The following is a 27,571-nucleotide window of genomic DNA, read 5'->3' as shown; positions in this document are numbered from 1 at the left end:
TTTATTATCCCTGCTGCTGCTGCTGCTGCAAAGGGCTCGTGTTGTTGTTGTTGCTGCACGATTTCTCCCGCACCGATGCACCCTCACGGCCACGGCATTAAAGACCCACTCCGCCCCCAACCAGGGTCCAGAGGAGAACCCAAATCCCCAAATTGCTCAGGGAGGGCTCTAGGGAGGGGAGGGGGAGAGAAAATAAAAGTGTTTTGCCTGGAGAACAGGTTGGCTGGGTGACAGAGGAGGAGGAGGAGGAACATGCGCACAGAAGGAGCAGGAGCGTCAGTACAGGAGGCAGCAGCAGCACCAGCAGCAGAAGCAGCAGGGCTTGCAGTTCTCTCTATTTCAGGAGCTCCTGAGAAGAGAAGAGGAAGGAGAGATCAGAGGAAGAAGAAGAAGAAGAGGGAGCCTGAGAGATTGGAGGAGGAAAGGATAGCCTGGGAAGAGGAAGAGGAAGAAGGAGAGCCTGAGAAAGAAGGAATAGCTTAAAAAGAGGAAGAAGGAGAAGGAGCCTAGAGGAGGAGGAGGAGGAGGAGGAGGAAGGAATAGCCTAAAAAGAGGAAGGAGAAGGAGAGCCTGGAGGAGGAAGAGGAAATAATAGCCCAAGAAAGGGAAGGAGGAGAGGAAGAAGGAGAAGGAGGAGAGCCTGGAGGAGGAAGGAATAGCCCGGGAGGTGGAAGAAAAAGAAGAAGAGCCTGGAGGAGGAGGAAGATTAGAGGAGGAGGAGGAGGAGGAGGAGGAGGAAGAGGAGGCTGGCGAAAAGGAAGGAAGATCCTGGGGGTTGCTGTCAGAAGCTGCAGGAAGGGAGAGAAAGAGCGAGAGAGAAGCGAGGATGGAGAGGACCTGCTGCAAGGCGAGGAGTGGATGATGGTTCGTGCAATCCAGAGGGAGAGAGCCTTTGCCTGCGTCGTCGCCCTGGTTGCAGCAGCAGCAGCTTAACAGGAGAGGCTTAACTTGAGGAGAAGGGGAAAAACGAGGAGGAGGAGGAGGAAGAGAAATCGTGGACCCTTATTCGGGGAGGGATGAGAGAGGGGAAGGGGGCAGTAGCTGGGGAGCCTGGAGTGTCCCGTGTGGCAGTGGCGGTGGTCCTCCTCCTCCTCCTCCTCCATCATCCCGGAGCATGGAGGCTTTGAACGGAGGGGAGCCCCCCCACCCTCCTCCTCCTCCTCCTCCTTCTTTCCCGGAGCAGAAGAAGCATCACCGCCTGCACCGCGCCCCTTCCCCGGCCAGGCCTTTCCTGAAGGACCTCTGCCACCATCATGGCCGGGCATCGCCTGCTCCCTCTCCTTCCTCCTCCAAGCCCCCTGCAGGCCCTCCCAGGTCCCCCAGCCTCTCCGCCAAAGCCCCCCAACACCACCACCAACACCACCACCAGCAGCAGCCTGCCCTTCCTGCCCCTGCCTCCCCGGCCGCCAGCCGCCTTTCGCGACGCAGCTGCGCCAAGGCAGCAGCATCAGGAGCGGCGCCGGCGGCAGCAGCAGCAAGGACGGCGTCATCATCATCATCGACGGCGGCGGCGCTTGTCTGGAGGGGCAAAAGCCTGGCCACCAAGCCCTCCCTGCCTCCGAGCAAGAAGGGGCCCCCTTCGGGTGGGAGGCCCCCCAACGGCGCCGCCGAGGGAGCCAGGCAGCAGGGGAAGCGGGGCAGCAGCGGCCCCTCTCCCTCCTCCTCCTCCTCCGCCATCTCCCGCCTCCTCCTCCTCCCTCACACCGACAGCAGCTCCGACCTCTCCGACTGCCCCTCGGAGCCCCTCTCCGACGAGCAGAGGCTGGCCCCGGCCGCCGGCAGCGATGGCGAGTCCAGCAGCGACAGGGAGAGGGACCCTCCGGCCCCGCCGCCCTCCTCGGGCCCCGCCGCTGCGCCAGGGCCCTCCGCCGCCCCCTCCGCAAGGAGCAGGGAGCCCTCCGAGGGGAAGGGCCCCGAGAAAGCCGCGCTCCTGGCGGGGTGGAGGCCGGGGGGCAAGGCGCCTCTTCCGCGGGGAGACAAGGAGCCTCCTCGGGGGGAGAACCAGGAGAACCAGGAGGAGGAGGAGCTGCTGAGGGAGATCGAGGAGCTCCGCTCTGAAAACGATTACCTCAAGGTACTGCTGCTATTTATTATGTTCCGCCTTTCTCCCTACCTGGGCTGGGACTCAGGGCGGCTTACCACAGCAAAAACAACACCAACAGCAGCGCCATACAGCTAAAAACGTACACAAAGAGAAGTGAATGGCTACAATAAGGAAAAGAAGTCACAGCCTAAAATGTCAGATGCGCTCATCCGCATTCACTCTTTCTTACAAGTTAAGCGGGATAGACATAAAAGTGTTATTTATTGTTGTTGTTGTTGTTATTATTATTATCCCTCCATAGTCGCAGATTTGATTGTTCGCGGATTTGGTTAATACGTTCTCTCTAGGAAAATCTAGGTCCTCCTCCAGCACAACTCTATGGTCAACTTTAACTAAAGGTTGCACTGAAAGATCCAGAGATTCCTAGAGAGAACACTACTCTAGGAGGCCTTTGTAGCGCCTGCAGTTGAGTTCTATGGCCAGGGCCTGTCAGACTTTGACCATAGAGTTGCCCTGGAGGACCTAGAGATTCCTAGAGAGGTGGCCTCTCAGCTAAAAACACGGTGTTTTCGTTATTTGCGGTTTTTCTGTATTCACGGGGGTCTTGTGCTCCTAATTCTAGTGAATGTGGAGGGACAAGTATATTATTATTATTATTATTATTATTATTATTATTATTATTTGTATATTTAGATTTATATTTATATCCTGCCCTTCTCCCAAAGCTGGGACTCAGGACGGCCTACAACATTAAAAAAAACACATAAGCACCATGCAGTACACATACAAAATCAGTACAGTAAGACAGAATTAAATTGCTACAATAATTAAAACAAATCACATACTAAAATGTCAAATATGTTAAAGAAGATTAAAATGCTTAAAATACATTCATAAAAGAGTATAGCACCCCAGGCCATCCTTTTAAAAGCTTTCTGTTTTTAAAGCCTGTCTGAAGAAGAAGGACTTTGAGGAAGTGAAATGGCGGGGAGTGGAGTAACATTGTTGTTGTTGTTGTTGTGGAGATTATCCTGTTACGCACTGCGCTGCTATTCCGCTTTCTGCCTCCCTCTGTGGCTTGCTGGGGGTGTGCAGTTTTACCATGTTACCTCACTACACACTCTTATGATAGTGCTGCTCCTGTTGCATTCTGGGATTTGCAGTTTTAAGGAGGGGTATTTAGAATTCTCAGATAGAGAACTTCTCTGCCTGAGAATTCTGAATACTCCTCCTTAAAACTGCCAATCCCAGAATGCAACAGGAGGCAGCTAGAGCAGTCAAAGTGGAATAGTAGCACTATAAGAGTATAGTGTGATAAACATCTATGTTTACCATGGTCAAATCTCTCCAAGGCATTTTAACCCGGTCCAGCATTCAGACTGGTGCAGCTCCGCATCAGCATGGTGGTGCCTCATGGTAGGGAAAGATCCCAGCGATCCGGATTGATTCGGTAGCACATTTGCACTACTGAAGATCTAGATTGCTCTGGCCCTTAAAAAAAAAAGACATGGTTAGGTACCTGGTGCAAAATGCACTGAGTTAAGTGGGTTTTTCACCATCCCTCCTCCCCCGCAAACCACGCTGGGTGCATTCAGGGCCAGTGTGAACATCGCAGAAATAACCCAATTTCACACCAGGTTATTTCTGTAGTGTTAATGGGCCCATAATGAATTATTCTATAGCAATAGCAAGTACATTTCTGTACTGCTTATCAGTGAACTTAGCACTCTGTAAGCGATTTACAGTGTGTCAGCCAATTGCCCCCAACAAGCTGGATACTCATTTTACCGACCTACGAAAGGATAGAAGGCTGAGCGGACCTTGAAGCCCTGCCTGGGATTGAACTCACAACCTGTGGCATCACGTGGTGTGATAACACATAGTCTTCACCCCCCATTGACCTCCTCCTATTTCACATTGTACAGAATCCTTAGTAATGCTTTTTTCCTTTAATATTACTTATAAATCGTAATTCTCATATACCACTGAATGTAATGGTAATAATCGTGACATAAACAACTAACAAAATTTAAATTACACCTTCAAATTACAATATCATACACACAACCTAAATGTATTTACATATACATAGTGAAGATTTGGTAAAAATGTGATTTTTTAAAGAAAATTTTAAAAGACTAATTTTTAAAAAAATTCATTTTTTTAAAAAATCAAATTTTCAAATTGGAAGTTTTAATTTAAAAAAAATAGGGTGTCTCCTAATGTGGTCTACACAACCCACACTCCTCTAGTAATGCCACTGTGTGGCATGCTGGGGTTTGCAGTTTAGGGAAAGGCACTGAGGGTTATTCTCAGAAAACACACAACAGGAGGGTCTCACAGAAAACACAGAAAGAATAGCTAGGGAGAAACTGACAATACAATGAACTATACTATAGCAATACCAAGTACATTTCTATACCACTTATCAGTGAACTCAGCACTCTGAAAGTGGTTTACAATCTGTAATCCAACAAGCTGGATACTTATTTTACCAACCCATGAAAGAATGCAAGGCTGAGTGGACCTTGGAGCCCTGCCTGGGATTGAATTGACTTGTGGCTGCAATATTGGCATTTAACCACTGTGCCCCCAGGCTACCATATATACAATGACCATATATTTATATGTACTGCAATGTAGTCACATATAAATATATGGTCATTTTATATACGGTAGAGTTGTGGTCTTGTTTCTTTGGGACATTGTTGTAAACAGTTCATTATATTGAGGATTCTCAGCTAGATAGCTCTTAGTTTGCCTTGAACTACATAGCTCAGACAGGAGGCAGGCAGAGCAGTAAAAGTGGAAAAGCAGCACTAGAAGAGTGTGGTGCGATAAGATCTATCTATTATCTACACTATATACACTATTATCTACACTCACTACACTTTTATGGGAGATTATCACACGAGGTGCTAGTGATGGAATTGAAGTGGAATTACAACCTATGATTCCTCTCCTTTTTGCACGACATGGTCACTCATCTGTCGCTGATCTGTTGTTAAAAAACAATTTCTCATTGACAAGTATCTCTTGTTAATGTAAAATTGCACGGTAATAATGGTATAACAACAGATCAACAATGGATCAGCAACAGATGAGTGACAACATTGTGTGAATCATAGGCTGCAATTCCACTTCAATTCCATCACTAGAGCCTTGTGCGGTAATCTCCATAGTGTGTGACTTCAAATAATTCCGGATTTATGGCGACCCCTTGGGCCATGAACTTTGCCACAACAAACTACCATTCCCAGAATTCCATAGCCTGGAGCCAGGTTACTTAAAATGATGTCAAACTGGATTATTTCTGCAGCGTGGATGCAACCCAATTGGGCATAAGCTCCCTTTAAGGCAAATGGTGGGGAATGGCAGCTGCATGAGGCTGGAAAATTGTTTGGCACTTGTTGGTGGTTCAAAGAGAGCCTTGTGCTGTGTTCCTCTTTCCTCTATCTCATCTTCCCTTTAGATGAAAGAAGCTTGGACCTGGTGACACCAGAAGTATTGCTACCAGAGATGGTCTTTATATACACTTAGATTGTCTCTGCAGAGCAATATGCTTGTCTACCTCATAAGTATGCAGATATACATATATTTTTTAATCACCCTGTATCTGCATACACAGAGAGAAAGAGGAAATCTGCAATGGGTTATAGATGTTTTGTTGATGGAATCTGGCTAATTTCTGGAAACTACTTTAGGAGATTTTGTATGAGATCAGTTAAGAAAATACAGTTAGGACATCGTTTTGTCATTTCAAAGCTGTGTATTGCAAACACCATGTTTTACTAAACCTGCATCCAAGTCCTGACTTCTTGGTAGAACCTCTTTCCAATTTGAAATGAAGGATGCATGGTTTTGAAGTTCATTGTTTCATTCAAAAGAGACTTCTAAAACTTTTTTGCAACCTGCTTTAAGAAATATGCCAAATTTGTGGCTGTTTGAAGATCTCAAAGGGAGCAGAACTATAAAAGTGACAGATAAAGGTGCTATGTGTATAATCTTATTGCTTTATAAATGCTTGACTTATGCAGACTGGATGATTGCAATGCGAGTGTTCTAGAGGCTGGTTAGAAACTGGTTTGGATGTGATATTACAGTTCTTTAAAGCTTTCTTTCAGCCTACCTTGCAGTGATCTCTGTGATTATAATGATATAAGATGCCTCCTGTCATGGAGCTAATATTCTCTGCTTGTCTTTTAAAAATGACATTTCATAATACAACCTGAAATGATTAGGAAAAGAATGACAGAAGATCTGCAAAGGTGCCCCCCCCCCCCCCCCTATTTAGAAAAAGACCGGGGAAAGATCGTGCATTTTCAGAATATATTAGGATTGACAACATTTTGTTGGATTTTAACAGCTGTTTGGCAGGCAAAAATTTATCAGAGGCTTTTCTTGCCATGGAATTAACTGGCACAGAATATTCCTTGGATAAAATTTTGCTTGCCAGGCAGCTGATAAAGCCACAGCAGTTCTAGCAGAAAGAGGTTGGCAATCTTGTCTTCACAATATGTTAGCATGCCTTAACTCTATTTGACCCATTGTTCAGCAAGTCCATTTTTCATTCTTGTTGTGTGCTGTCCTGCCAAGACATAGTAAAATGCAGCACTTCATGGATGAATATGAAGTGGGACTAAAAGTATGCTCTAGAGCAGGAAAAGAAGACTCTTCCAAAGAATTATTTTTAAAATACTCAAAAAGATTTGTGTGTGTGTGTGTGTGTGTGTGTGTGTGTTTGTCTGAATGTGTATGCCAGCTACAGTTTGGCAATGTAAAACAACAACTTTAAAAATAAAATAATCTAGGTACTAGGTAAATAGACTGGGACTGCTGAAGAGCATCCAAAGAATTTTGTTTTTGATCAGAAAGTATATAGAAGTGGAAATTATAACTTAAGCATTCTGATTAGTCATTCTGTGGCTGGTGGAGAGCACAGACGACTAGAGAAATATCTGGCTATGCCACATAGGTAGACACAGGCTGATGGCATCAACTGCCAAGACCTTTGTTAGACTTGGTGGTAAATGCCATTCGTCTGTGTTTGGCTACTGAAGAGAAGTAGAAGAGCATCCCAACCCATAGTGAGACTCTATCCCATTTTGAGCTAGCATTCTGCTCCTGGAATATCTAATTTTGATAAATAGAAGAATAAACTGGTTGACAGCAAGCTTCCTTCCTTTCCTGAATCATCAATCAACAGAAGTACCCACTTATTTTATGCATTTCAAATAAGGTTTTGCCATTCCCAGTTTTACATAGAAGGAATTATGTTAGGTCAATGATATATCCTTCATATATTTGTTTGATAACAAAATGGGTAAGTAAGGGGCTATGCAGACCGCCTGCAGCCGCCTCCATCTTCCGCAGATTGGGGCTGTGGTGTGCAGTTGCCTTTCCAGCAGCTCCTTCCTTTGGTGCTGTGTTGTGTAAATGCAGTGCTAGAGGAGCGCTGTGATGCTGCATGCTGTGTGGAGCGACGCACGGCGTCACGCCGACATGGAGACAGAGTCGAGGTGTGCATTGTATGGACACCACATCCTGACTCCACACCCAGTCCGGCCTTAATGGCCAGTCTGCACAGCCCCAAAGTTAACATATTAAGCCAGGGGTAGGCAACCTGCGGCCCGTGGGCCGGATGCGGCCCGGCGAGGCCTTGGGACCGGCCCCAGCCCGGTCCTGCGGCCGATTGCCGCCGGGGCCTTTGGCGTCTCGCGCGAGGGGCACGGTGGGGCAATTGTCTATAGAAGCCTTAGAAACATGCATTTATCTTAACATTTTTTAAAAAATCAGCAAATGTTTTCGCGTGTCCTCCATTTTTTATTTAAAAAGTGCCCTCCATTTGAAAATTTTGTCCTACATTTGTCCCGGTTTATTTATTTATTTAATTTTTAAAATGTATTTATTTATTTATTTATTTATTTATCTTGCTTCGGCCCCCCAGTTGTCTGAGGGACAGCAACCCGGCCCCCGGCTCAAAAGGGTTGCCTACCCCTGTATTAAGCAAACCCATAGAAGCCAGGAAAGATTCTTAGAGGTATGGCTTAATGGATTTCTCTTTCATGAAGTTACCGTTCAAAATGCTACTGAGATTAGGTAAACCCACATATTGTACCATTTGATATTTTTTCTTGTCAGTACAGTATTTTGGTCTGGATTAAGAATAGCTTCATTTTCTAGCCTTTTATTCACAAAATATATGAGAATTTTGCCTTCAGGGAGGTAGAATAAATGGAGGTAAAGACTGAATACAGGTACGTAGCCAAGGGGAGGGTTCTTGGGGTCCGGACCCCCCCTTCTGTTAGATAAAATGAATGGTGTGTGCTGCCGTGCCGCCGCACCCAAGCCCCATTATAATGGTGGCACTTAGTCTGGACCCCCTCCTTCCCAAAATCCTGGCTACGTCCCTCCTGAATAGAATGTCCTCTTGATAAGAACAAGAAGGATTGGGGTGGTTATTTATTGAAGTACCACTGTACCATAGTTCTGTGGCCCTGTCTTGTGGATGTTTTACAAATCTGGATGGCTATGGCTAAATCTGGATGTGACACAGTAGCCTCATTTGCCCTGGTTTGCCTCCAAAGTGAGGGGTCTAATTTTTACAATGAACTTTCCCCTTTGAACATGAACTATCATACATTTTGCCTTCCTGAGCTATTTCAGTGGAAGGATGTCAGGCAGTGTACAGCAAAATAAGGTACTCTTTATTTTGAATTCACCTTTTGTTATCAAAATCAGAAACTCTCCACTATTTAGATATGAATAAGGAAGATGTGATTGCCCCTCACATAGTTAGTGTGGGCCCAGAGCTTCAACTACATGTTTGTTTTGGGGAGAGGGAGGATGAAACTACTGGTGACCATGCTGTCTGAGGGATTTGGGGATTTGTGACCAATCTTGCAAAATAACATTTCTTTGCCTGGTAGTATCACTAGTGTCAGGACCATGGTAAACAGGTCTGAGAAAATGACAATGATGTGGCCACTACGGGGAGCTGTTGTGGAAGTTATTTACAGCTCTAGTGGCAGTTATATGTGTCAGCATTCAAACAGTGCATCGTTGGAACGTTGATGCAACTGTCAACTGTCCTTCTCAACTGTCCTTCTGAGAGAGTGTGTCAGTTATGACAGTTGGTATTAGAGTAACTGCTTCTCTGTTTTTTGTTGTTATGGTTGTTTGGTTGGCAAAGTAACTTATTTCTTAAAGCCCTGGTGTAGAGTGAAGGCTTGAAGTGCTCTTGTCGTTATTTCTCAAGCCGGGAGCTTAAGGCCGTTTGCAGTGGTGAAGGATTATTTTCCTTCTTGGCCTGAATACATTTGCAGACATCTCTTCAGATTCCTTCTCCCTGGTGTCCTGTCGACGTGGTTCAACTCTGCAGGTGGTTGTGGTGGACACAGCGTGTCTTTCTATGCCCCAACAACTAGTAGTATAGCTGTGTTCTCTTTAAAACAAAGTGAACTTTTTCTCTATGATTTTTAAACCTGTCTTGGAGCCCAAGACACTCTGCCCCAACATGACCCATCATACATACAGCAGATCTTCAGGCATATCTTAATACCATTGGAATGGTATTTGGGTTTTAACAACATTTTTTGTAGGATATGTAAAGATCCTGCAAAATTAAAAAGATTAAGGTTTGTTTAAATAATACCTGACATAATGACCACGGTTGGCACTATGATGGAATACCCAGAAATAACTATATGAGCTATAACTAGTCAAAACATTTTTTTCTTACTAGGTCTTACAGTCACTAGACTCACTGCTCTTTTCATCATGAGTAGCTACTCATTTATATAGCTTTGGTGTGATGTATTGTCATCAGGCAGGTTATTGTCCTCTCTTTCAACACAGGGCTTTACTATGGTACTTTTGAGTTCCCAACAATATTTCTTTCACTCTAATTGTAAGTCTTTGACTGTCATAAACTTGAGGAATTCCTCCATTTTCCTTTTGGCTCTTAGTACCAGCAGATCCTTAACTTCTCCCTGAGTCTCCTGGTCTATATTCCTACTCCTTGTGGAGTTGAAGATGACCCCTGAAGATCCTCAAATTACGCTGCCACCACCCAGTGAATTCGTATTGGATTTCCCTTAACATACACTGGGACTTGTTAGGGACTTCTAGGTCTCCTTCTTGCTAATCTTCTCAAGCATCAACTGAGCTAGGACACGTGTAAAGGAGTGTCAAAGTAGCAGATACTTTTAAGGAAGTATTTATTATAATTAAACAAAACAGAACGAAAAGATATAAATCACGCAAGATCCTAAGGGCCTTGCAGGTACAATATGTGTAATTCTAAAAGTATTCTTTTCTAGTGATGGAAGTGGAAACATCCTATAACATGGGTGGTTGATTCCATCTCTTGCTCCGAAATAGGCAGGAAAAACAGACTCGAAGGAGTCGCCACCATAGGGAGCAACCCCCACCATCCCTCAGTCTTTTTCTTGTCTCGCTCCGAGTAGCCAGAAAAATAACCAGAAAAATAATAAATAAGGCCTAAACGTTCTAATCCAGTGGTTCCCAACCTTCCTAATGCTGCGACCCTTTAATACAGTTCCTCATGTTGTGGTGACCCAAACCCATGAAATTATTTTCATTGCTACTTCATAACTGTAATTAAATAGGTGTTTTCCAATGGCCTTAGGCGACCCCCATGAAAGGGTCATTCGACCTTCAAAGGGGTCCCGACCCACAGGTTGGGAACCACTGTTCTAATCTGAAATATTCTCACCTAACTGATAGATTGATGTAATATGCTGGCCTTGATGGATTTGAAATATAGTTACAGGACTTAGTTTAGCATAGACTATCTGCCTGAATTATGCCTTCTTGCTGTAGGCACAACACTACAGTTTTCCTAACCTGTAAGACTAACTCGAGGGAGTCATTCCCACCTCCAATTCTCACTGTAGAAACCACTAACTGTTCGAGACTCTCTCTCTCTGCCTCTCTCTCCAACTGCCACTCTCCAGGTGTCACCTGGTCTCAGAAAGCTTCTGGAAGAAACTCTCACTCCTGCTCACTGATTGGTCAAGTGAGCCTTCAGTCAGCTGTGATGTCATTACTTATTTGCATGTGCCTTTCTCCCAGCTTACTCTTATTACCTGGCAGAATTCTTCCAGTGACTGGAGGCCCAGTCATTACAATTGGTATGTGTCAAACACTGCATCTGCACTGCAGAAATAATGCAGTTTGACACCACTTTAACTGCCATGGCTCCATCCTATGGAATCACGGGATTTGTAGTTGGTTGTGGCACCAGAGCTCTCTGACAGAGAAGGCTAAATACCTCAGAACCACAAATTCCAGAATCCTATAGCATTGAGCCATAGTGGTGTCGAACTGCACTATTTCTCCAGTGCAGATACAGCCTTAGCTTTTTCCTTCCAATTAATTTCTTAAATTTGTAATAAATATTTAAATCAAATTACTGATTGATCTCATCATCTTTGTTTTTTAGATACCCCTTTCTCTGTGATGTGACACACACACACACCAATTGAAATGTCTTTGGAACATTAAAAATTTTGATTCTTTGGTCAGGATATTAGCTTACCTACGCCTGAAGGCACCCGACTGGTTAAAACATGTGAACCTGAGGCTAACATAGTGTTAAAGCATTTTAAAAATGCAAAAATTTCAACACAGTTCTGATGCTGCAGCACTAGAGCCACAGAACACCCTTCTCTTCTTTTTCCTCAAACAGCTCTCAGAGCTGCCTGAAATCCAGCTCTAAGGGGTTCCTGACTCCCTGGAACAGTTTTTTTGGGGCGCACAGAGGCTGCAGTGGGAAGTGAAGTGGAGGTCCAGGACTGCATCATGTCCTGAGCAACTGTGTCTCCTGTTCTATGTATTATATCAAATCATCAAATATCATGGCTAAAACTACTGCATGTACATTGTATAGCATGGTGTATAACTGAATGATCTTGACAGGGCAAGAAAGCTTATAGTTGATAAGGACTGTTGCATTTTTATTTTAAAAATGTAAGAAATTAGTTTTGGGGAGGAAGGAGGTTCCATTCTCTTGCAGTTAAAATGTATTAGTGACAGGAAAAAATAAATTTAATCTGACCTTAAGCATAAAACTAGCATAGGCCATTTCAAAAGTAGTGCAGTCAGCTGCTTGAATAAAAGATCAGCTTGGTAAACAATGGCGGTGGATCCATGTGTCTTGTTAGCCACAGCTGTGGCTTTGCTGAAACATGGCATTGTCCAGAGGAAGCACAGTGGATTATTTGTATAATGTGACAGTGATTACCATCTGTAGCTCTCAATAGATCATATTAAAGTATCACTGGCCAGATGACTACTCCAACTGTTTAAAACTGTAGGCAATTGAAAACATGTTTGATTCTCTAATAGTCCTAATTGGTTTTCAGTGCATAACCATACAGAGGCTTTTATTGTGTATAAACATTGCAACAAAAATTGCAGATCCACAACACACACACACACACACACACACATTTGTAATCCTGTACATTGTAACTGTTAACTCATCATGACATTTAAACAAAATATTGGAATGTGTACCTTATATTGAGATTTTTCTGACAGAGATTGCATGCAGCAATTAGAGATCTTGAGTATCGCATCACAGAAGGGTCAGCACAGGTAGACAAAGAGAGAGAACACTTGAGGTCACTCAAACTATATTCTAATCCTATTACTAACTGCCTGCTTTTCACTGCTGAAGGTTTTTGCACTTCTAACATTTTCAAATGGATTAAAATCATTAAAATCATTAGAATACGTTTTTGACCCCAAAATAGTCATTACATATTTGCTATGATAAATATATAGTCTGACCCCAGTATCTGAGATGGATACATTCCCAGTCTTACTGCAGATAACAAGAACCACAGATAATGGCAAACACTGTGTCTCTGCTGGAAGTTGACCATAGAGTTATGCAGGAGATTCCTAGATGCCTAGAGAGACTTTGTTTTTCTGGGCAGGGTAAGTGAAACCAAGATTAGCAATTTTTCTGATACTGGGGTTGGACTGTACAACTTTTAATAAAAAGTCCATATTTAGGTGATGCTACATCTTGTACAAATCCAGTGAAATCACCCAAGTAAAAGTAAAAGAAGTGAATTTTAACACATTTCTCCACCTGGTGTTTGTTTCCTCCATTGTTTACATGTTAGTTTTCATTTTTTAAATTTGAAATTAGCCTTTTGGGTTTTATTAAGAAAAGCTTCAACATGCATCTAGTATTGGGGGCTTTTGAGACCTTCCACTTCTTTTAAAGTTAAGCTTCTGCTTGGTTTGAGAGTTATTAAATACGAAATCAACACAGCACTGTCCCTCCTGTTCTCACAGATCCTCTGAATTGATTCAGTCTGAGGCAACAGGGACACATAGCCAAGAAACTGCTGAAGACCACTGCTCAACTTGTGTAATGTAAACAGGCCTTCACAGACTGGATTAAACAGAAAGTTGGCAGAGCAGTAGCATTATAGCAAGTCGGTTATCTCAAAGTATTGTACTTTTAAGCAACAATCCTGTCCACACTTTAGGCTTCAAAAGGATTGCAGTTGCCATTCCAAGCAGACTTACATGAAAGTAAGCTCCATTAAGCCCAGGACACTTCACTTCTGTATAAGGGAACATAAGCTTGAACTGTTCTTGTGCGTACTAGGAAGATATAGGATTTCAGTCATAATATAGATTTAACTTACTGTCTTGCAGTGTGATCCTTTGATGGCCTTGGTGTCATAGACACCATACTTTATGAAGTGTACTTGTGATTGGAGAAAGGCTGTTAATGACATTTCCAAACATAGGTCACCAAAGTTAGACACCTACTGTAAGAACAGAAATACAAGTGACCTAATTTCATTTTCTGTTTATTTGCAGTGATGCTGAGCAACCACATGCATATACAGCCAAAGCTAATAATTCCTCCTGTATTTAAAGGTTGGAACCCACTTTTCATTTGAAGTGCTATAGGAGTCTAAATTTGTTAGCCACTCAGAGGATAAATGTTTAGCAACATTCCTTGTGGGAAACAGAATTCATCAAGCATTGCTGAACATTTGGGACTAAGAGGGATGAACTGTCCTCTCATTATCACAGTTTTTATAAAATAAATTAAGACTAAAACTGATAATGAGCAGACAGTTCATCTCTCTTCTCTGTGGCCACATAGGAACCATTTCTCAAAACCTCTGGAAGATGGTTTCACAACTGTATATAGAGAGCATACGGAGGGACAAAAGCTAATTTCCTTAGATGGAAGGACTTTTTACCCAAGACTATATGAGATTCAACCTATATGGAGATGGACACACAGACATAGAGGAAAGAAGCCTGCTAGCATAAATGACCTGTCCACATTTATTGTAAAGGTTATTAGAGGGTGCTAAAAGAATTTAGGAATAGAGAAAATTACTGAGTAGTGACACTCTATAGTGTGTGCTTACTATGTCAAGATACAGTTCTAAACAATTTGTATTTATATGCGGAGAGTTCTGTATCATAGATATCCAAGAGTGTGTCTCTCTTTAAGTTCACATGTCCAGTCAGTCTCAAGATGCTCTTTCCGAAAACAGATAACTGTCCTGTCTTCAAGGGTAGAGATATTATTTGTAGGCCACTTCAGGCCATTTTGGGGAAAAGCTGAGATATATATCAAACAGATCAATAAATAAAATAAAACATCTGCCAAGTGAGTGTGAACAATGTTGAGACAGGACTGGAAACAAGGCAGTCTACTGGTGCATGCTAGTTCCCACTGGATACAGGAGCAGTACATCAGTCCTGAGACAGTTGAGTCAAGTGACACTATTGTTTATGTCCATCTGTAACCTATGTTTGAACATAGCTGTTGAGTGGCATGCATGTGTCATGATACTCTGGAGCTTGTTTCTTTTTGCATTTTCAGCATGACATGATATTTAAAAAGTCTGAAAAGATCTAAGGCTTTCATGGCCGGCATCCATAGTTTTTCGTGGGTTTTTTGGGCTATGTGGCCAAGTTCCAGAAAAGTTTCTTCTTGATGTTTCACCAGCATCTGTGGTTGGCATCTTCTGAAGATGCCAGCCACAGATGCTGGCGAAACATCAGGAAGAAACTTTTCTGGAACATGGCCACATAGCCTGAAAAAACCACAAAAAATTCTGAAAAGATCCTTTTTGAGTAGTTTTTCCTCTGACAAACATTGTTTATTTTTACAGCCCTCACTATATGCCATTCTTTTTCATTTATTGCATTATGTAATTAATATGGAAAAACCCTGTAGCAGGCTGCATCCACATAAAAGTAGCATGGAGTCATCCAGACTATCAGTCTAGATTGAATCTGCTATTGGTGGAGTTTTGAAGACATGAATTCCACCTTTCTTGGGGACAATCCTGTTGTACAGTACAATTAGGGTTAACCTACTGGATTGATTGCTTAATGCTGATCCAACATGTAGGCAAATCCAGTTAATTAATTGGGACTACTGTAGCTGGGACTAACAGCAGAATTTAGGCCTGTGCTTTCCAGACAGGAGTTGGAAGTGTATTTTGCTGCCACTATCACTTTAGTGCTAGCTAATTTCAGTCTTCTCGCCATATACATTTTCCTCTCTCTTTCATTCTCTTTCTCTATATATCTTTCTCTTTAAAAATTACTAAATAAACTTGGTAGCAATAAGGCTATTCTGCAACCCAGAAACATCACCCAAGGAGACTTTCCGCTGTGCTTTCTGCAACTGGACTTGTTTATCTCGGATCGGCCTTTTAGTCATCAACGCGCTTGTACAAAGCGCGGGATGAGTCCTTCCTGAATCTTCGTTCACGAAGCAAAGCCAGAGAGAGAGGTTGTTGTTGTTATTATTATTATTATTATTATTATTAATTCTATTTATTTATATCCCACCTTCGTCCCTGTATAAGGACTCAAGGTGGCTAAAAATTTTTAAAACAGTCTAAGTTAAGACAGTATGAAACATTAAAAATACAAAGTTTAAAAAAAACAATTAAACAATTAAAAAGATTAAAAACATTACATGATTAAAATTTAAAATGTAAAACTATTTTAAAAATCTTAACTGTTTGGTAGGAAACAGTTTTAAAATTCCAGTTCTGACATTTCAACTGTCATCATTCTTCATTTTGTGGGTGTCACTATATTTTCTATACAGAACATATTTTGTTTATTATTCTGCCTCTTATGTGAGACTTGTGCTAAACGTTTTTATATTTATGTATTTATGTCTATGCTGGAGTGGGGTGGCCATTAGGGCTAAAGGGCGGGGTATAAATACCTAAATAAATAAAATAAACCCCTGAGGCTCCCCAAATCTATATTCAGTTTCCCTGGATGAAGGAGCCACTTCTGAAATGTTTGACATCCTTAAAACAAAATAAAACCCATTTTGCAAACTGCTGACCACGTCCACTTTGGCGGTTTTCTTGTGTGTGGGGGGGAGGAGCAGTCTTTGCTGCCCCTGAAATGTTCCAGAGGCAGAAGAATAACCCCTTGACCTACTGTAGTCACCCACCCGAGATCTATATAAAAATAATATTATATACAAACAGAAGATAGATTCTCCTCCCATTGCATTGAAATATACTTCTGTTTTTCTATTATTTTATTTTCAAAAAAAATGTCTGGTAGCTAAATATGCTGTTCAAAGATTTCAGATGTTAGTCTTTTTACTGAATTGCTAATAAACTGCAGAATTGAAGATGTACTGTCTTTGTTAGATGCATATTGGGGGACATGCTCTTATGGTTGCTTTCAACTTCAGTTTTCTTTTGAAGCATAGAACTAAGTTAATAATAGAATAGTTGGATTCCCCAGAGTCACCATCTAGCAAGTTAATGGCCTACACATTGAAGCTGAAGACCTACATATAAAACTTTTAGCTTGAGAGATTTCAGGCATGCACCAATTATATTAATGGGAATGACAGAGTTTGTACTAGAATGGTTAGTCTTATTCTACTGAGAAGATAATTTACAGTAAGCCTGAGCCCCTGAGTTATCAGGAAACATGTTTAGTACAGTTTTAAATCTGAAAGGTTGAACATATCAAGGAAGGTTTAATCTCTTTGTATTTCTAGTGGCACAGCAGACAGTATGTGTGTGGATAAGAGAGAGTAAATATAACAGTATAGTAAAGGAGAGCATTTCAACTCTGTATGAACTCACTGCTCAGTTTGATATACAACTTTTTTTGTTAGAAGCAGTTATATGTTACCTTAAAGGGCATAAGGTTCATGTTGCAGAAATTCCATGGCTTGCAGTATGAAGATGAATGTTTGAAGACTGAGGCAGACACTTACCATAAATCTACTGTATTAACAGGCACAAAAATAATCTAAGATAACAATTGTGTACAACTAACATGAGTTCCATGTTAAAAATGAAGAACAGTGATGTTAGTAAATGCTAGTATTCCCCATCCTAGTGAGTTTATGATTACTGTGAAACCTGAACTGAATACAACAGCAGTGTATTGTACAGAACTGATTAATAATGCCATGCCCATTATTTCTGAAGATGTAAGTTATAATTGATATCAACATGCTGACATTGCTTATAACATTATTTCAGAGAAACTATTTCATTGAACTCCACAGTGAATGGAGATAGATAATTCTCTCTGTGTCTTGGAAAAGGTATAGAATAAACCTTTCGATACCTGACTTTGTTTTTGTATTATAATAGGATGAGCTTGATGAACTCCGAGCTGAAATGGAAGAGATGCGTGACAGCTATCTTGAAGAAGATGTTTACCAACTGCAGGAACTTCGGCGAGAGCTTGACCGTGCAAACAAGAACTGCCGTATTTTGCAGTATCGTCTCAGGAAAGCAGAACAGAAAAGCTTGAAAGTTGCACAGACGGGTCAAGTTGATGGGGAGCTTATTAGAAGCTTAGAACAAGATCTAAAGGTGAGAGGAGCACTTATGCATAATAGTTTCTAAGGGCTTGTTTACACCTGGGGGAAACACCAAACTCACCCCAAAGCTGGTGCTGGCAATCCTCATAAAATCTGGCTATTTTGGGGAAGATTCTGGCCCCTTAACCTGATTTTGGTCTGAACTGAGCAAAGTCAGGGGAAATCCCAGTGTTTCCCAGAAACATTGTCCACGGATTCTTTGGACATGTGGACAGCTGGTTTGGGTCCAGTTCGGCCCAATCCACTGTGCACATGCCAAGAGCCATGTCATATCCCCCTTTCCTGTGCTGAGTAGCACAGGAAAAGTGGATGGCTTATTTTCAGAGCTTCTGCCACCACTTCCTTCTGGGCAGGAGCTCTGTGTAAAGCCTGTCTGGCATGCTACTGCTTCTGCTGATGACAGAAACAAGTACCTGGATATGTAATCAACAAGGATGGGGTTGCTCTATAACAATAGCAAGTACATTTCTATGTCGCTTATCAGTACACTTAAGCACTCCCTAAGCGGTTTACAGTGTGTAAGCTAATTGCCCCCAATAAGCTGGGTACTCATTTTAGCAACCTCAGAAGGATGCCAGGCTGAGTCGACCATGAGCCCATGGCTGGTATTGAACTCACAACCTTGTGGTTTGTGAGTGAGTGTCTGCAATACAAGCATTTAAACACTGCACCATCAGGGCTCTGCCCTCTCATTGATCATCAGTGTCCTGAGATCCTACCAATCTGGATAATTATCAGTCAGTGTTGAACATTCCATTTTTGGGTAAGGTTCTGGAGTGTGTGCTTGCCTTCCAGGTCCAGAGGTTTCAGGATGAGATGGATTATCTAGAAGCATTTGAATCTGGTTTCAGGCCTGGTTAAGGGACAGACAGTTTTGGTTGCTTTGGTGGATGACCTACACTAGACGCTAGACAAGGAGAATGTATCCCTTTAGTTCTGCTAGACCTGTTGGTAGCTTTCAGTACCATCTACCATGGTATCCTTATGGGTAACCCTGCTGAAATAGGACTTGGGGGCACTGTTTTCCAGTGGCTCTGTTCCTTCCTCGAGAAGTGAAGCCAGAAGATGGTGCTGGGGGACTCCTGCTCGACCCCTCAATCGTTAGCTTATGGGGTCCCTCAGGGCTTGGTTCTGTCCCCCATGCTATTGGACATACATGAAACCACTGGGAGAGGTTGTCAAGAGTTTTGGGGTTCAGTGCCACTAGTATGCTGATGACACACAACTCAATTACACCACAAGCCAATGAAGCTATTTTGGTCCCAAACAGTGCCTATCATCAGTAATGGATTGGATGGGGTTGAAACTTTATCGAGACAAGACAGAAGTGCTCCTGGTCAGTGAAGGCAGATCAGGGAATAGGGATTCAGACTGTGCTGGATAGGGTTATACTCCCCCAGAAGACACAGGCCAACAGCTTGGGTGTGCTCCTGGATTCAGTGCTGAGCCTGGAAGCTCAGGTTTCAGCAGTGGCTAGGAGTGTTTTTGCATAGTTAAAGCTTGTGTGCCAATTGCACCTACTCCTTGAAACATCAAATATAGCCATAGTAAAACATACTTTGGTTACATCTTGGTTGGATTACTTAATGTGCTCTACATGGGACTGTCTTGAAGAATGTTCAGAAACTTCAGCTGGTCCAAAGAATGCTGTCTGGGGCTGGCTACAGAGAACACAAAACTCCTTTGTTGCAACAGCTTCACTGGCTACTAGTCTATTTGGAATAAAAATGATGGTTCAGGTTATTTGAAGGACCATATTTTTTCTTACCAACCAGGTGATACTTCGAGATCTGCTGGAGAGGCCCTTCTTTGTTTCATTACTCTCATGGGTACATCTGGTGGAATCACAAAAGAGAGCCTTCTCAGTGACTGCCCCCAGGCTCTGGAATTCACTGGCACCCTTCCTACTTTCTTTTTGCAGACAACTAAAGACTTTTCTGATTAGACAAGCATTTGATGATTGATTTTTAACATTATGTTTTAAATTTGTGGTAATCCACTCTGAGTTCTGAAATGGGAAAAAGGCAGGATAGAAATAAACATAATACGCCTGTGTCATACACGACTTTCAGCATACACTGAAAGCCACGCCAAAAGAAGTAATGGCATGTACACCTGTGGTGCGCACGCTACGCTGTAGGCATGAACCCCATTGTTTTTAATGGGACTCCACCATAAGTTGTATTTTCGTTATGCAGGGGGGGGGGCTTATGCATTCAGGAAGGACCCGCTGTAATAATAATACAAGCTAGGCGGCAAAGAACTACTGTAAATCATCTCCATTTTCCAATCCAGTATTTGTTAAAGAATCAAGCAGAAAGTATGTTGGAACATGACATGAACAACAAAATTAGCTAACTAGACTCATAAAGATCCTAGAATAACTCATCAATTTAGCTTACAGAGTAAAACCCTGAGAGTCATAGCATATCTTAAGATGGATTTGCCCCCTGCCATCCAAGTGGCAACAAAATTTGGTATGAAAAATCAAATTCTGTGTTGAGTGAGTAGCTCCTAGAAAAGAGTTAACAACACAGCCCTGAAGGAGTACTGTAAAGCCACGGCATTACGGCTATCACACCTTTTTGTGGCTCTTTTTTGTGCCCTGCAAAGGCCAGATTGGGGCCACGGTGTGCAGTTGCCACGGCCCTGATCCAGCAAAAATGGAGGCGTCTGCAGGCTGCCCCTTAGGGGTAGTCTGCACAGCCCCTTACTTTGGAATCCCAAAACTGGATAATAGTGAACCCTGTTGAAATGAATGCCTTCCAGTGGAAGTTGGCATAGAATCATGCTGGAGGAACACCTTTTTAGGCATTTCTAGATTCTTCAACATGACTCTATGGTCACCTTCTGCTGGAAGCATATCACAGAATTGTGCTGGAGAACCTAGAAAATAACTAGAGGGAACTTTTTTGGGGGGGAGGATGTGGGAAAGTGAAACCATGGGTACCAGCCCTAAGAGGATCATACTGTATTCCCAGAAAGTGGGGGATGGAGGAAGGAATGTTTGGATTTATCGCAGATACTGATCTTGGAAGAACCACAAATTTGTTAATGGCTGCCAAGTGTGTATTCTAGAATAAGAATAAAACTCCTGTTTCTTCAGATCAAAATGGTGTGGCAAAATTTGGAACAGCAAAGGGGATTTTTATAAATCAAAACAGACTTATAGAAGAATATCTTCTGTATAGGAAACAAAAAATAATTGTAAAGTAGAATTTAATTATCATGTACTGGAGTAAAAAAATTAAAGATTAAAATTAGTCTTACTACTACTAGTAGTAGTAGTGCCATCATCATATTTCTTTATATCCCGTTTCAGTGTGGACTGAAGGCAGTTTACAACAGTTAAAAGTAACATAGTTAAAAATATACCAAAAACAAAAGTTATTAAAAAATCATGAAACTATCTATCAAGATCAGTTAAAAATGTAACCATTAAAAATAAAAAAAGAAACAAAACACAAATAGTTCAGTACAATTTTGCAAGGCCTGCTTCCCTTGAGCAGTCAGTACTGAAAGGCCTGTCAAAATGAAAAAAAAAGTTAAAGCATCTTGTGGAAAGATAGCAAGAAAGGTACCAGTCTAGCAACTCTTGGAAGGGAATTCAAAAGTTTGGGACCAGCCACCGAGAAGGTTGTCTCTTTTGTTCCCACCAGATATACTTGTGAAGGTGGTGGGACAGAGAAAAGGGCCTTCCCAGAAGATCTCAAGGCACAGATAGGTTCATATGGGAGAATATGGTTCTTCCGATTATCTGGACCTGAGCAATATAGGGCTTTAAAGGTCAAAACTGTCATTTTGAATTGTGCCTGGAAATAAACCAGCAGCTAAGGTGTGTGTCAACGTGGTTAGATCTGATGTCTCTTGGAATGGGTGAAGCTGGCACACAAGCCTTAACTGTGCATATGTCTCCCCCCGCTTTACCATAGTGTTTTCAGTTATGTATATAAGTACCTTCAGTTTTTATGCAAAGGGATCTTGCAGCACCTTTGAGTGTAACTGAAAAATAGCAATTGGTAGCATGACCGTTTGTAGACTTGAGCCTAATTTTACAGATGCATGTGGAGAAGTAGGTGTAAGTCTACGAAAGCTCATTCTACCAACTTCTGTCTTTCTGTTAGTCTCAAAGGTACTGCAAGCTCCCTTTGCATATTGGTTTTCCAGACTAAGACATGGTTATGTCTTCAGGTTTTTACACATTGGATCTAGCTTCTTCCAACCACCATTGTCTGATCTTTCCTGGGATGTAGTGGATCGTAGAGGGAGGTGGAATCAACACCATGGCTTCTTCTACATCATAAGTAGAAAAGCTCTGTTGGAGCAAAAGCCTTCCAACTGTCAATGGAAGGAGGACTCCTCATCCAAGCCTGTGTATTTATATTTTATGTTTTGATTGTAGCTTAAGTAACTTTGTTTACTCTTTTAAATAGGTAGCCAAAGATGTATCTGTCAGGCTGCACCATGAACTGGAGAATGTGGAAGAGAAGCGTGTTAAAGCAGAGGATGAAAATGAAGTCCTTCGCCAACAAATAATTGAGGTGGAAATATCCAAGCAGGCATTGCAGAATGAGCTGGACAGGTTGAAAGAGGTACGTTGCAACCTAACATAGGTCCAAAACACACTGGAGAAATAATCCAGTTTGAGACCGCTTTAACTAATCTGGCTCAATGATAGGGAACTCTGGGAGCTGTAGTTTTGTGAGACATTTAGCCTTCTCTGTCAGAGAGCTCTGGTGTTGCAATAAATTACATTTGCCAGGATTCCCTAACACTGAGCCAAGCAGTTAAAGTAGTCTCAAACTGGATTATTTCTGCAGTGTGTTTTGGACCCACAGTTAACAGTAACCAGTTTAGAATATAAATGACTTGCCAAGTAAAGTTAATTTAAATCCTTTCAAACCTCCTTTCACATCTGCACTGGAGCAGGAGGGAGAAGGAAAGGATTATTTTTCTGAATTTCACCACTGTCTCTGAAATTTTGTAGTTTTCTTTCATTTGTCCTGTGGTATCCACCATCTAGAAACCCAGTTTTTGATTCATAGATTATCAAGTGCTGCAGCAAGGTACTTGCCTCTTATTGCAGGCAAAATGCTATTAGTGATTATTGACATGGGTTGTCCTTGATTGATCAGCATGTTTCCATATTTTTGTAAGATTAAATAATTTTCCTCATTTTATAGAATGTTCCCCATATTAAATACTTTTCCTATACACAGGGGTGAGCTAAGTGCAGAAGTGTGTTGGACTAGGGCTCCTAGAATTTCTCACCATTAGCAATTCTCACTAGGATGCTGGGAATTACAGTACAACAATATTTGGAAAGCTGCACTTTGTCCACCCTGCTGTAGTGGAACTGAATAAATCTGGAAGACTTAAAATAGAGATGTTAATTGAGCCACATGGGGCTAAGCCTCTGTTTAATTCCTCACTGAAATCTGTGGGGATGCTGCCAAGCAAAAGGAGCACTGGCTTTATGTACAACTAATATTTTGTATGTAGAGAATAAAAGTGTTTACATTATACATTTGGCCATGTAAAAAGCACACTTTTATTTGGTACTTATAATACTTTTTTATATGTCAATTAAAAATAGTGTAAAGAAAGAAGATGGTTGTGTGCCTTGAACTAAATCAAAAAGCAATCATAACCACTCATCATTCTACATGCGGGTATCATGTAGCAGCATCTCTTTTTGGGAGGATTAGGGAATTATCATTCCCAAAAGTTTATGGAGTATTTTACAGTTTGGATTCCTGAAATTTCACTTTAGTTTGTGTTTATCAGAAATATTTTCCAACCTCTGTCTTCATTTCCAAGGCACTATATTTCAGAGGAAGGCAATGGCAAACCACCTCTCTGTATTCCTAGATTAAGAACACCTTTTGAAATTGATGGGATTGCTGTAAATCAGTAGCTAAATTTATAGGAGATAGACATGCTTGCATGTACATACACACACACCATTATTACAAGCAGTATAAAAACAAAACAAACAGTAATGTTGGTCCATAAAAACTAAATAAATGTCAGTGGATAAATTAAACTTAGTTCCAACTAAAGTACACCTGTTGAATTAATAGGGCTTTACATGTGTGTTGATTTACCAAGTTCCCATTAATTCAACAGATATATTCTACTGGGGACTAATAATAGAACTTTGCCTAATGAAACAAAGGGTTGGATTCAGATTTAATCATAGTTGCAATAAAGACATTGAAATCAAGGGGCCATAAGATATGATTGTCCAGTTGATTTTAGCAGGTCTAGATCTTACTCAGAAAAAGAAATAAAAGCAGAGAGTAATGATATATAACATTTGATAAACATTAAAATGTGTCTAAAATGAATAAGAATAAAATAGATCCTTGAAGCCATTACTGGATAGTAAGGCAACACTTATATAAATCCCACTGTTTCATTGCATCCACTCTAGCTGGAACTAACAATTGGATTTAGGCGAGAGACTGCTGCCTTTAGCTATCTCAGGGACCGCCTCCTCCCGTACAATCCTCCCCGCGCTCTCCGGTCCTCTGGGAAGAACTTACTGCAGCCTCTAAAATCTAGGCTTGCAGCGACCTCCCAGAGGGCATTCTCTGCTGTCGCCCCCAAACTCTGGAACGACCTGCCAGATGAGATCCGTCAGTTGACATCATTAGACAGCTTTAAAAAAGCTGTCAAGACGGATCTCTTCCGGCAGGCCTTTCCAGATTAACCATCCTGGCCCAGGTTCCCTGATTCCCTCATTCCTCCCGTGGCCCCATCTTAGTGATGGTTGAGGATCAACAGAGGGATATCAGGGGTTTTAGTTTTTAATTGTTGTTTTTATGCTTTGATATTGTGTTTTTAATATGTTATACTGTTTAATACTGTCTTAAGGGGGGGGGGAGGGATAAAGTGTTTTTAATTGTTGCATTTTATATTTTACTGTTGTCAACCGCCCGGATTGGTTTCCCATAGGGCGGTATACAAATAAATATTATTATTATTATTACATAACTCTGGCCTGAAACAAACTGGGCAAAAGAAGTGGCTTCCAGCCGCTTCGGGGGCATGGCGTTCAGATGATGCATGTCCCCAAAGCGACTGGAAGCCACTCTGCTCCTGCTGGCAGCCTACATCAGGAGCAGGTCATGTGGAGGCCGTGGTCCCAGCCCGATTGAGGCTGGAGCGGCCTTTTGCCACTCTTCCATGCCATCTGCTTCAATGTCTTGTCATCTGAACGCTACTCCCAAGAAGTGGCTGGAAACCACTTCTTTTGGTCCATCTTTTTCAGGCCAAAAGCCCTGTCTGCATGACACAAATAAAGCATCCTGTGAAAAAATATCAGTTTACAAATAAAGAAAGCAACAAAATAAAAAGAAGATTCCTAGAATCCTATTCCTGGAAACTGTGAGCCGCCTGTCATTAAGTCTGTTAAACCCTTCAGACACATAATCATTTGTGTAAAAGTAGCTGCACCTTTTTTTCACTTCCAAAACATGAAAGTGGAGGGCACAGTATAGGAAGACGGTGTTATTTGGGTTTTATATTTGTTATTTAAATAGTTTTATGCCGTCTTTCTACCTGCAGTGGCAGGAAAAAAGTAAAAATGTCCCCTCAAAAAGCAAAATGGTTAAGATGACCATAAAGAGGATGTGGAAATGGTGGTAAAAACACAATGGCTCTTTACAGACCGCCGAAATACGGCGGTCTGCCGGCGCTGCTCTTTGCTGCACGAGGGAGCCGCTGCATGCAAACCGCATGACTCCCTCGCGCAGCAAAAAAGGAGCTCCAAAATGGAGCTCCTTCTTGCGGCGCGGCTATGACGCCACGAAGCGCTGCTGGCGCACTCGCGATGTCATAGCCACCGCGACATGTGCGGATGCACAGCGTCCGCTACGTAAAAATGGCGGCGGCTGTCTGGAACGGCCACTGTCATTTTTTATGCGCAGAGCGCATATTAGAGATAGGGAGGTGCGGAAGCACCGCACTTCCCTAACCCTAGTATGCACTCCGTGCGTACTTTAATGGCGGTGTGTAACCCGCCTATGTATGGATCAAAGAAACAGTAAAAGCAATTTATATCAGTTCTGGCAGATCTAGAGCCCAACTACCAGAGTAAACTATAGCAATCATTCCTACAGCAATATCCAATTATAAAGCAAAAGCTCACATGAACATAAAAGTGTCCTAATACTTATAAAATTCTGAAATATGTATGAGGTAAATTTGTTGTAGAAGGGAGTGAAACAGCTTGAGTTTAGTCATTAAGAAAGTCCTGATCCCACCTAACTAAACTCTAAAGTATAGAAGGGCTTTTTTGTGAAGATTGATCAGCTTTTAGAGCAGAAGGATGGTTTTTAGAGCACAGTGACTCAGGCTGCTTAAGACTTCAAAGTTTTTATTTGATTTGTTTTGGTTTTTGCAATTGGAATTATGTTTTGAAATTAATTGAGAGACAGTGAAATGTAATATTGTCATACGGACATGGCTGTGTCAATAGCCTGGCTATACTGTATTCTGAAAGCTGAAATTTCCAGATGAAAGTTATGAACCTGGACTTAGAAAACCCTTGGAGACTGTTCTTTATAATGTTTCCTACAGCAGTGTAATGCTATGATGTGATATGAAGAAATTTCTGTGCAGAGTAACAGGCAGTGGATTTTAAAACCACTCTGTGTGTGTGTGTGTGCGCGCACACACACACACACACTTTCAGGTCACCTGTCAACACATGACTACTACCCTATTAATTTCATAGGGTTTTCTAAGGAAAGGGATGCTCAGAAATGGTTTTGCCAGTTTCTTCCTCTGAAATATAGCACATAGCTGCTATACGTATAGGATTTGTTGGGGATATTTATATAAAGAAACTCAGGAATTTGTACCTGTTTATATAACTGGGTTCCACAAAAGTTATATCCTGAAGGAAAAAATGTCCGTAGCAATGTGTTCCTTGTGTTGGAAGTTATAAGCTTCATTTCTGCATCTGTAACATGACCATGGTTGCCCATCTTTAGGTTGTTGTTGGAATTAATATGACAGAGTTTGTGAACTCTTGAATATTCTACATTGAAGAACATAGAAAATTTACCTTTTCCAGATTACAGTTTATCATCCCCAGACCGGATGATAAATTTAGCTTGTGTACAATGGAGACATTAATATAACATTTGAAAAGAAAATTAGTCTATCTGTGACTGGATAAAGGGCTAGCTAAGATGATCCAGTACCAACTTCATCCATGATTGTAGGTAGTAGGTAGAGATCATCCTGAGCCATTTCTGAACATTAGCCAAGCTATTTCTTTTAGTCATTAAAACAGCTGGGCTTCTCAGTGTTGTTTTACAGCCAGTTTTGAACCTTAGGGCCTAGATAATCTGAAAATCAGATAAACTGTTTCCGGAGGGAACTCACTGTAATTGAAAGATGCTATTTCACTTCAGGATTATTTTGGAAATGCAAAGCTGTGAAATCATCATGTTAGGCATGGAGGGATGAAAGTTAATATTTTGTAGCCTTAGAGGGATCAGAAGAAAATGCCTTTCAAAGGTTCCTCGGTAGAAAAAAAGGAACTCCTTCAACATTTGTTCCTTATACTGTATACAGAGATGCTCTTGTCAGACTTTCCCACACTT

General features: G+C 41.8%; 1 protein-coding gene across 6 annotated transcripts in view; it reads left to right on the top strand.

The window, feature by feature from the left end:
- Positions 1 to 1,496: 1,496 nt before the first annotated feature.
- MTCL1 (microtubule crosslinking factor 1) overlaps positions 1,497 to 27,571 on the top strand; it is a 121,832-nt gene continuing 95,757 nt past the window's right edge. For all 6 annotated transcript variants that reach the window (XM_089517054.1, XM_089517053.1, XM_089517050.1 and 3 more), the window contains exons 1-3: positions 1,497 to 2,074; positions 17,719 to 17,943; positions 22,385 to 22,543. In XM_089517054.1, coding sequence (XP_089373180.1) covers positions 17,746 to 17,943; positions 22,385 to 22,543 — 357 coding nt within the window. In that variant the 5' untranslated portion in view covers positions 1,497 to 2,074; positions 17,719 to 17,745. The remainder of the gene's footprint in view (positions 2,075 to 17,718; positions 17,944 to 22,384; positions 22,544 to 27,571) is intronic.

The sequence above is a fragment of the Sceloporus occidentalis genome, unplaced genomic scaffold (assembly GCF_023333645.1).
Source record: "Sceloporus occidentalis isolate IW3139 unplaced genomic scaffold, rSceOcc1.0.p SCAF_3, whole genome shotgun sequence".
NCBI lineage: Eukaryota > Metazoa > Chordata > Lepidosauria > Squamata > Phrynosomatidae > Sceloporus > Sceloporus occidentalis.
Note: the sequence above shows the minus strand (reverse complement) of the source record. Positions and strands in the feature narration are given on the sequence as shown.